This window comes from Bombina bombina, chromosome 4 (assembly GCF_027579735.1).
Source record: "Bombina bombina isolate aBomBom1 chromosome 4, aBomBom1.pri, whole genome shotgun sequence".
NCBI classification, from domain to species: Eukaryota; Metazoa; Chordata; class Amphibia; order Anura; family Bombinatoridae; genus Bombina; species Bombina bombina.
The window spans coordinates 608659684-608671565 of NC_069502.1; the positions used below are offsets into that span (position 1 = coordinate 608659684).

The 11882-nt window shown below is 38.1% G+C and overlaps 1 protein-coding gene across 2 annotated transcripts in view; it reads right to left on the reverse strand.

Moving 5' to 3' along the window:
- PDSS2 (decaprenyl diphosphate synthase subunit 2) overlaps positions 1-11318 on the reverse strand; it is a 632456-nt gene extending 621138 nt beyond the window's left edge. The window contains exons 1-2 of one of the 2 annotated variants that reach the window (XM_053710597.1): positions 11235-11318; positions 1670-1964 (exon numbers count right to left, since the gene is read on the reverse strand). In XM_053710597.1, the coding sequence (XP_053566572.1) occupies positions 1670-1964; positions 11235-11253 (314 nt within the window). In that variant the 5' untranslated portion in view covers positions 11254-11318. Of the gene's footprint in view, positions 1-1669; positions 1965-11128 lie in introns of both variants that reach the window. The other variant, XM_053710598.1, reaches the window with a different exon arrangement.
- Positions 11319-11882: the final 564 nt, after the last annotated feature.

Here is an 11882-nt window from a genome sequence, read left to right on the forward strand (position 1 = left end):
AAAAGTTTCCAATTTACTTCTATTATTAAATTTGTGTCGTTCTCAAGTTATTCTTTGTTAAAGAGATATCCAGATAGGTAGAGTGCACATGTTTGCAGTACTACATGACAGGAATTAGTGCTGCCATCTAGTGCCTTGTATTACATTGTTGCAAAACTGCTGCAGACGCGTGCACACTCTTGAACTTGCCTTCCTGCTTTTCAATAAAGAATAACAAGAATATGAAGAAAATTTGATAATTTAAGTAAATTGGAAAGTTGTTTAAAATTGTATTTTCTATCTGAATCATGAAAAAGTTCTTGGGTTTTATGTCCCTTTAATATAGATTATTACACTCAGGCTAAATTTATGTTACTTTACTGTATTCTTATTTTCGACAGCAAAAAAATGAGCCCAAATATGTGAAATTTGGAAGCACTCTACAAAGAAACAACAAGAACAATGATAATAAATTAAAAATGTACTCAAATAATTTATCTTACTAAAGAGAAATCTCTAACCTTATTGTAAAACAAATATAAATCTTTCACATAAGTCAATCAACAGCTGCCTAATTGCGTCCATATAAAACATAATTAAAATGAATAGGTTTGCATGACCAAGGACCACAGAAATATGTCATTATCAGCAGTAACACTATCATTTAAATACAGCATCACACTGACTTATTGCAACATGGTGTTTACAATGGACAATACCCCATACTTTATTAGTGTTTATTAACTAAATATGCTGCAGAGTGCAGCAGTGCAAAGTGATGGTAAACTTTAGTTAATCAAATACCATATATGTAATCTTTGCCATTAAAAAAGTATGTGTACTTTTTTATGTCTTTCTGTTAAAGAGTTAAATAGTTTTCAATAGGAATACTTCTATTACAATGTTATGTCGGCCCACTGGGATGAACTCTTTTTTTTTTTTTTTTAAGGCATTTCCAATGAACATCCATTCAGTGTGTGTCAAAGTCCAGCCCTTTGAAAGCCTTTAGTAAGCCTATGTAGAGAGTGGGTGGGACTGCTCTCTATATTACAGCCCCGACAAAAGAGGAAATGAAGGAGGGCGGAGGAACAGAAGATACTAAATAGGATTCTAAATCTTTTATTATAAAATATATATACCTGTATAAATTATTCTTTTTTTTTTTTTAAATATGAATGTGATTTTGCTTGTACACTAAAATATTATTCTATGCAACATTCTTAAAGGGACACTGAACCCAAATGTTTTCTTTCATGATTCAGATAGAGCATGCAATTTTAAGCAACCTTCTAATTTACTGCTATTATCATTTTTTTCTCCGTTCTCTTGCTATCTTTATTTGAAAAAGAAGGCATCTAAGCTTTTTTTTGTTCAGACGCTGGACAGCACTTTTTTATTGGTGGATGATTTTATCCACCAATCAGCAAGAACAACCCAGGTTGTTCACCAAAAATGGGCTGTCATCTAAACTTACATTCTTGCATTTTAAATTAAGATACCAAGAGAATGAAGAACATTTGATAATAGGAGTAAATTAGAGAGTTGCTTAAAATGTCATGCTCTATCTGAATCCCGAAAGAAAAAAAATTGGGTTCAGTGTCCCTTTAAAGTCTGAAATTTACCATCACTTTAATGTGCTGGGGTTCCTCAAGTTACTTTATCTTCCCCCTACATTATTATATAGCAGTACCTGGCTGTGTTAAGTAATGGATGTTTGGTTCCAACCAACTTCCTGACTTGCATAGCAATATTGCTCAGCTCATCACTCAGTAGGCAGCGAAGACTCATGAAGGAAGTCGGATAACCCACAATTTTCTCTGCATCTGAAACTACTTTGCTCCATTGTGGCGCTGTAGAGGAACCAGAGAAGAGACTGAATCTCCTATTTGCACAGTAGGAACTTGCTCTACAGGGTGAATATCTAAGACATCTTGCAGATCGTAGACCGTACTGGATCAAAGACATGTTGACTACGTGCCACAGGTCTAAAAGAACAAAAAAAAAAACATTTTTTACAAAAATTAGCAATAGAGTTTAACATATAACAATTTTTATACCTCAAAAATATTTATTTGGTAAATATAATTCTGTTTAACCCATGCCCAAGTACTGGAACAACTCACTAACATATTTCAAGAAATACAAGTAATAGGTTAAATGCTGCGCTGTATCCTAAATTAAAATTGTATCTAATTTTGGAATGTCATTAAGCACGCCCAGACTAATCTATGAAACACTTAAATGTATTATAATATTAAAAAATATATATATATAAAATTTCACATCCATTCACGATAACATAAATATCAAACAAGAACTGATTACACTGTTTACAGCGCAGTGACTTTAAAGGGACATATATTTTGTTTGTTTATTTCTTAACAGAGGTTTAAAGTTTTAAATATAAAGATACAATACAAGCTTTTTTTCAGTTGTAATCAAAATAATAGTATTTTTGTGAGGACAAAAAAAAACAATATTATTTTTGTTAACCCTTTCATGACTACATCCAAACGTTCCAATGTAGACAAATTAAAATCCCGTGATCGTGCACACACTCTCACACACTTCTCTCTCTCACACACACTTCTCTCTCTCTCTCTCTCTCTCTCTCTCTCACACACACTTCTCTCTCTCTCTCTCACACACACTTCTCTCTCTCTCTCTCTCTCTCTCACACACACACACCACTTCTCTCTCTCACACACACACACCACTTCTCTCTCTCACACACACACACACCACTTCTCTCTCTCTCACACACACACCACTTCTCTCTCTCTCACACACACACCACTTCTCTCTCTCTCACACACACACCACTTCTCTCTCTCTCACACACACACCACTTCTCTCTCTCTCACACACACACACACCACTTCTCTCTCTCACACACACACACACCACTTCTCTCTCTCACACACACACACACCACTTCTCTCTCTCACACACACACACACCACTTCTCTCTCTCTCACACACACACCACTTCTCTCTCTCTCACACACACACCACTTCTCTCTCTCTCACACACACACCACTTCTCTCTCTCTCACACACACACCACTTCTCTCTCTCTCACACACACACCACTTCTCTCTCTCTCACACACACACCACTTCTCTCTCTCTCACACACACACCACTTCTCTCTCTCACACACACACACCACTTCTCTCTCTCTCACACACACACCACTTCTCTCTCTCTCACACACACACCACTTCTCTCTCTCTCACACACACACCACTTCTCTCTCTCTCACACACACACCACTTCTCTCTCTCTCTCACACACACACCACTTCTCTCTCTCTCTCACACACACACCACTTCTCTCTCTCACACACACACACCACTTCTCTCTCTCACACACACACACCACTTCTCTCTCTCACACACACACCACTTCTCTCTCTCACACACCCACCACTTCTCTCTCTCACACACCCACACCACTTCTCTCTCACAGCACTTTTCTCTCTCTCACACACACTTCTCTCTCACACACACTTTTCTCTCTCTCTCTCTCTCTCTCTCTCTCTCTCTCTCTCTCTCTCACACACACACTAACTCACAAATATTACATAACCTTTATCTGAGCATGTATGCTTATGTTACGTTACAACGGTTACAATATAAAAACAGATTGACCTATATTTGTAGTGCAGTCATATTGTAATTTTAAGTATTTTATGAATGAAGAAAAAACAAACTGAGTAAGGTTAGTGATTTAACTAAAAAAGAAAGTAAAATCTTATTAAATAAATAATTTCCATGCCAACTCTCCTCAGATGAACTCAAAGAGTTGTCCCCCTTTAAAGCTATTTAACAGACACCCAACATCATGCCTTTTTTCAAGTAATAGAAGTACCCCCAAATAATACAGGACAGCATTTTTATGTAAAAAGCACTGAATGCAAATAGGAAAGAAGTAAGCTTTGTGATTGTGACTACTGCTAGGCCGGGAACCAAGCCATGATATGCAGCTAATTGCAGTAAGTACAATAAAACTTACCATGAAATTTATGCTTAAAAAAAATATTTTAAAAACCAAAACATTACGCAGAAATGTTCTACCAAATTTGGTATCGCAGATGCACAAATATCAATTTTACATTACTTCAGAAATGTATGCGGCAAATCCCCTATGCAAGGGCGAAATTCTCCCAATTTATTTTTTTCTGAACAGATGGAATGTGCAGTGCTGTTTAGCAGTCATGAAGATTCTTCTTAGACCAAGGTGCATGACAGAAGAAAGCATGAAAGATCAAAGCTGTATAGCAGTAGGGCTGGGGTTCAAGTTTGGAATATAACAACCTAACTTTATGTGTGAGGGAGAGGACTACAATGAAGTACAAGAGATGGTGAACAAGCAAGGGAGAGGAATGGATAGAATGCAAGGAAATTGTGAAGAATTGTGGGAGTGCATGATGAGTATACGAGGAGAAAGAGAAAAGGAGAGAAAGAGAAAAAGAGAAAGAGAAAGAGAAAAAGAGTAAGAGAAAAAGAGTAAGAGAAAAAGAGAAAGAGAAAAAGAGAAAGAGAAAAAGAGAAAGAGAAAAAGAGAAAGAGAAAAAGAGAAAGAGAAAAAGAGAAAGAGAAAAAGAGAAAGAGACTTTCCTCAGCCAACACTTACACATGAGCTTGGCTCACTTACATGGAATGATTATATGAAACCCTCAGTCTACATATTTGTATATATCCCTGCAGGCTTTTATACATGTGTAACTGTTTTCTTTAATCAGAGACTTAAAGGGACAGTCTAGTCAAAATTAAACTTTCATGATTCAGATAGAGCATGCAATTTTAAACAACTTTTCAATTCACTTTTATCATCAAACTTGCTTTGTATTATTGTTATTCTTAGTTGAAAGTTAAACCTAGGTAGGCTAATATGCCAATTTCTTAGTCCTTGAAGGCCGTCTCTTATCTCAATGCATTTCATTTTTTTTCACGGCTAGAGGGCATCAGTTCATGTGTGTCATATGGATAACATTGTGCTCATGCCCGTTGAGTTACTTATGAGAGGGCACTGATTGGCTAAAATGCAAGTCTGTCAAAAGAACTGAAATAAGGTGCAGTCTGCAGAGGATTAGAGACAAGGTAAAAAATGTATTAATATAATCGTGTTGGTTATACAAAACTGAGGAATAGGTAATAAAAAAGATTATCTATCTTTTTTAAACAATAAAAAATCTGGAGTAGACTGTCCCCTAAACCCTTTCCTGTTGTTAGGACGTTCCATACCGTCCTAACTGCGCTGGGTTTTAGCACCGTTAGGACGGCATAGAACATCCTAGCTGTTGGTAAATAGGATCCTGGGCTGGAGGGCATGCCTAGTGTCATAGGCACTCCCCTTGACCCGATCCCATCATTGAAATCACGCAATCACATGAACGATCGAGTGATTTCAATTTGTTTACATCAGAACTTAGTTCCGATGTAGACAATTTAGTCCAGATGGGAAAGGGTTAAAGTGGCCTTGCCAGTACTTACTGTACTATAGGCAAACAGTGCAGAAAAAATAATATTCACACAGCACAACCTTAAATGTACAACTCACTGCATGCTCACACCATCTTAAAGGGCACACTCAACCACACAGACTTTAAAGGACAACTCTCATCACACGCACAGTCTTAAAGGGACAGATCACAGTATGCACACACAGCCTCAAAAGCCCTAAAAGTCTTAAAGGGACAGGCACACACACACACACACAAATCCTTTAACCCCTTAGTGACCAGACCATTTTTCAATTTTCTTACCGTTAAGGGCCAGGGCTGTTTTTACATTTCTGCTGTTTGTGTTTCGCTATAATTTTCCTCCTACTCATTTACTGTACCCACACATATTATATACCTTTTTTCTCGCCATTAAATGGACTTTCTAAAGATACCATTATTTTCATCATATCATATCATATCATTTACTATAAAAAAAAAAAAAAAAAATTGTCCTGAGTTTAGAAATACCCAATGTTTACGTGTTCTTGTTTTGTAAGTTATAGGGCAATAAGTACAAGTAGCACTTTGCTATTTCCAAACCATTTTTTTTCTTTCAAAATTATCAAAAGTTACATTGGAACACTGATATCTGTCAGGAATCCCTGAATAACCCTTCACATGTATATATTTTTTTAATAGACAACCCAAAGTATTGATAGGCCCATTTTGGTATATTTCTTGCCACCAGTTCACCGCCAAATGCGATCAAATAAAAAAAAATTGTTAACTTTTTCATAATTTTAGGTTTCTCACTGAAATTATTTACAAACAGCTTGTGCAATCATGGCACAAATGGTTGTAAATGCTTCTCTGTGATCCCTTTTGTTCAGAAATAGCTGACATATATGGCTTTGGCATTGATTTTTGGCAATTAGAAGATTGCTTAATACCGCTGTGCACCACTCTTGTTTTATGCCCAGCAGTGAAGGGGTTAAATAGGTAGCTTGTAGGGTTCATTTTAGCTTTAGTGTAGAGATCAGTCCACCCCCTGATCCCTCCCTGACCCCCCTCAAACATCTCTCTTCCCTCCCCCACCATATAATTGTCACCACCATTATATATATATATATATATATATATACACACACACATATATATATATTCTTAAGTGTTGGATCCCCTCTTAGCCCTCAACTTCCCTGATTCCCCCTCCCCCAAACAGCTCTTTAACCCTCCCTGTCTACCTATTTGCCGCCATCTTGGGTACTGGTGATGGGCCGCCCACCTGCCTCCTTCGTATCCCTCCCACGCCACCAACGATCGGCACCATCGCTGCCCGGTGCAGAGAGGGCCACAATATTGAGGCATTGCTGCAATACACTGAAAGCGTCTGGAAGCGATCACGTTCGCTTCTAGCGCTTAAAACCCCAGAGGACGTACCAGTCCTTGGTTGTTAAAGGATTACTTTCTGTTATAATTTTTAAGCTAAACAACTAACATATTAAAGCTAATAAACATTAATTAAAACCTACTGACCTATATTTTCTCCAAAACGAAGTTTCATAACGTTCTAAAAGTTATATCTTTTATTCACCGATGATGTCACGTTATCCTGCCCACTATTTTCAGCACTGCATGTTGAAAATACTTAAACCAATAACTTTGTGTTTAAAGCACCATTTTGAAACCTAGGTATTGTAAACGGATTGGTACAGAGCAAAGGATACCCACGGAGTGGGTTTGGAAAACAATTAAATTTGCAGACAAGATTTCTGATATACGATAGAGATATGTTAATGAAATGCTATTGATAAAAAGCGTATTTGGGGTAGTTAGTTAGTAACAGGCATAGAAAATATTTACTTACAGTGGCCCTTTAAAGGGATACTGAACCCAAATTTTTTCTTTCATGATTCATATAGAGCATGCCATTTTAAAGGGACACTGAACCCAAATTATTTCATTCATGATTCAGATAGAGCATGAAATTTTAAGCAACTTTCTAATTTACTCCTATTATCTAATTTTCTTTATTCTCTTGGTATCTTTATTTGAAATGCAAGAATGTAAGTTTAGATGCCAGCCCATTTTACCTGGGTTGTTCTTGCTGATTGGTGGATAAATTCATACACCAATAAAAAAAGTGCTGTTCAGAGGTCTGAACCATAAAGAAAAGCTTAGATGCCTTCTTTTTGAAATAAAGATAGCAAGAGAACCAAGACAAATTGATAATAGGAGAAAATTAGAAGGTTGCTTAAAATTGCATGCTCTATCCGAATCACGAAAGAAAAAATTTGGGTTCAGTGTCCCTTTAAGTAACTTTCTAATTTACTCCTATTATCAATTTGTCTTCGTTCTCTTGGTATTTTTATTTGAAAAAGCAGGCATGTAAGCTTACGAATCGGCCCATCTTTGGTTCAGCACCTGGGTAGCGCCTGCTGATTGGTGCTTAAATGTAGCCACCAATCAGCAAGTGCTATCCAGGGTGCTGAACCAAAATGGGCTGGCTCCTATGCTTACATTCATGCTTTTTTTAAATAAAGATACGAAGAAAAAAATTATAATAGGCATAAATTAGAAAGTTTCTTAAATATGCATGCTCTTTCTGAATCAAGAAAGAAAACATTTGGGTTCAATATCCCTTTAATTTCTTTCCTAAGATATGGTGAGTCCATGGCTTATTATTCAATAATACTCCTAATGCAGAGATTTTCAATCTTTTTTTTTTTGCCGTGGCACATTTATTTTAGCTTCAGTGTAAAGATCAGTCTCTCACCTGACACATCCCACCCCCTGATCCTTCCCTGACCCCTCTCAAACAGCTCTCTTCCCTCCCCCACCCCCAAGGGTCTGTCAGTATAAAAATACAAGTTGCTTTTTTTTATTATATATTTTCTGCAGAATAGAATCCCCCCTTACCACCCAACCTCTCTGAGTCCCCAAACAGCTCTTTAACCCTCTCCCCTCTACCAATTAGCTACCATGTTAGGTACTGGCAGCTGTCTGCCAGTACCCAGTTTGCAGGAAATTAGGCTTTTTTTTAAAAAAAAAAAAAAAATGAAATAACCTATTTTTTCTGTAGTGTAGCTGCCCCCCTCATTTCCCTCCCCCTCCCAGGTCCCTTTACCAAAACACTATCACCCTCCCCCTCCTTCCCACTCACTAACTTCTGTAGCGTAGCAGTCCCACCCGCTCCCATCCCCTCCCTCCCCTCGCACACCTTCTACTGCCTCCTCCAGCGATGGGCCGCCCACCCGCCTCCCTCCTATCCCTCCCACACCACTAAGGATAGGCACCATCGCTGGCCGATGCAGAGAGGGTCAAAGAGTGGCCCTCTTCTGCATTGGTTGCTTATCAAAGGGTGTTGCACGATGCCTCAATATCGAGGCATCACTGCAATGCGATTGCTTCCAGCGCTTGATACCCCAGAGGACGTGCCAGACAGGGACAACTTCCACCACACACACAGTCTGAAAGGGATATATCACAGTATGCACACACATACACAACCCTGCACACACTCAAAGTCATAAAGGGATAAGAACACAAAACAGTATTAAAGGGGCAGGAACACACAGACAATTAATGTACAACTAACCTAACTAACAGTCTTCAAGGGACAGGCACAAACAACACACACATCCTTAAAGGGATGCTCAGTCTTAAAGGGATAGGAAAGTCAAAACTAAACTTGCAAGATTCAGATAGAGCATGTAATTTTAAGACACTTTTAAATTCAATTCTATTTTCAAATTTGCTTTGTTCTCTTGGTATCCCTTGTAAAAAATAAATACGCACATATCATAAACCAGTGGAGGCTGCTGCTATTTGTCTCTTGTGATTGGTTAACTAGATGTGTTCAGCTAGCTGCCAGTTGTGCAATGCTGTTTCTTCAGCAAAGGATAACAAGATAATGAAGCAAATTTTATAATAGAAGTAAATTGGAAAGTTGTTTAAAATGGTATGTTCTATCTGAACAATAAAAGAAAATGTTGGGGTTTACTATCCCTTTAAAGGGACAGGCGTGTACACACAACCTACAAAGCCTTTAAAGGGACAACACACACAGTCACACCTCACGTACAGATCACAGTATGTGCACAAAACACAGCCTTGCTCTCTAAGTCAAAATGGGAAAGGCCCACACATCTCACAGACTAAAAGGAATGCTTAGTCTTAAAGAAACAGGCGTGCATACTCAACATACACAGCCATTAAAGGTACAACTTTCACCACATGCACAAATAACAGTATGAATGCCCACAGTCTTAAAGGTACAGGTACACATACTCACACAGCTTTACAAAGAGAAAACTTAGATCACAGGCGCACACAGACATTAAAGGAGCAACTCACACCACTCTCACAGTCTTAAAGGGACAGATCATAGTATGTGCACCACAAAATCTTGCACGCGCTTAAAGTCTTAAAGGGACATCACACACAAAGCCTAAGTTCAGTTTTAACGCAGCAGGCTCACACATACACAATGCACGTACAACTCAACACACACAAAGGCATAGGCACACACAACCTATACAGCCATTAAAGGTACAACTCAGATCACATGCAGTCTTAAAGGGATAGACCACAGTATACTTGCATGCTAGGGTTGCCACCTGTCCCTTAAAATACAGAACACTTAGAAGTTATACATGCTGCAGGGTGTGCAGGGAGGAATATAAATAGTGCTGTCCAGAAATACAATACATGTTCCTCCCTGCACCCCCTGCAGCATGTGTAACTCATAAGTGTCCAAGAAAACATGGCTGAGGTGGCAACCCTATTGCATGCATAACTTTGCACACAGCCTTATAGCAATGCTTTCTTAAAGGGACAGCTCACACCACAATCATACTGTCTTAATAGTGCAGTTACGAACACCCACACAGAGTGCATACAGCGTTAAAGGTATAGCTTACATACATCCTTAAAAGTCTGACTTATGAAACATACACACAGACATAAGAGGGACAGTTCATAGTTGTGTATGGACGCCTTAAGCCATTTCTTAAGGGTGCATGTACCATGAACTATCCATTTAAGCCATTTGGGGCTAGGTGAGAATGATGTGAGCTGTCCCTTTAAACCGTGTGTACTTTTGTATGTTGTGGTTTCTTTCTGTAAGAATGTGATTAGTGTGTGTGTCCCAGTCATTTTAAGACTCTGTGAGCATGGTATGAGCTGTTGCTTTAAAGCTGTTTGCACTGAGAATGTCTAACTATGTCTCAGATGAACGTGCAGAGAAAAATGTTAATAACATTAAACCAGCAATAACTTTAACTAGAAGTATTTTTGCCAATACATGTATATTACACATTTATATTGCACATATTCAAAGATGTAATTAATCTATGTGCATTTTTATTTTGAATGGAATAACCTTTAAATCGCCGAGTATAGTAAACTGTTACACATGTATCAAAACCTGCAGAAATGTATACAAATATGTAGGCTGAGAGTTTCCTACTGTGTATCCATTAGTATCCTGGTACTATAATACTGTCAGAGAAATATTCTATCCAATCCCGGGTATTAGAGCAGCATTTACGAGGAAACCCGAGGACTTTATAAACACTTCTCTATTCAAAGTTTGCCAATTTAAGCCTGAGTACTGTAGTTTCCTACAAGTGGAAGCAATGTCATTGGTCATTCTACAAGGGTGACACACGTGTAACATATATCATAATTATGTACTCACATGAGCATTAGTAGCTGGCCACCTGCCACCAGATACGCGCCTGTTATAGACTTTCACTGGGCTATAAGGTATTAGTCAATGTTTGCTCTTTCCACTCTGTACTCACGTTGTTCTACAGGTACCATAACACTTCCTGATTTGGTAGCAGTCAGTTCCCACACCGCTAAAGGACCCGTGATGTCATCGTAGTCATGTGACACGTGTAATCACATGGTAGAGGGAGATCTACTTGAGAGGTGGCGTGCGGGACGCTCAAATCAATAGAAATGTGAGAGTTGTGTAGTTTCCTAATAGTAGAAACACGTGTGATCTGTATGTCAGGGAAGGATTATTTCTAACAAACGGTTGAGGAAAAAAATGACGGGGAAATACAGTAGATGCGAAAGGTGAGTGGACAGGAATCCTCAGAGAAAGTTTACCTTTTTTTAAAAAAAAAAAAAAAATTGCAATGAAATCATTTGCTAGATTGTGGCACAGTGGCATGGAAATCTAAAGATAAGTATGTTTCCAGGTATTCGTATACACATAGCTAGTTTCTGGATATGTCAATATCGGGGCGGGTAAGGTATTAAAACTAAAACATCATTATGCTTTTAATATGCCAATGTGCGAGTCCACAATAGATGGAAGTTTCAAGCAAATATTTAAAGGGATAGTATAGTAGAAACAAATTGCATGCTCTAATTAAAGCATGCAATTTTAACACTCAGGAGCTGCAAGAATGATATAGTTAAAAGGACAAAACATTCACTAA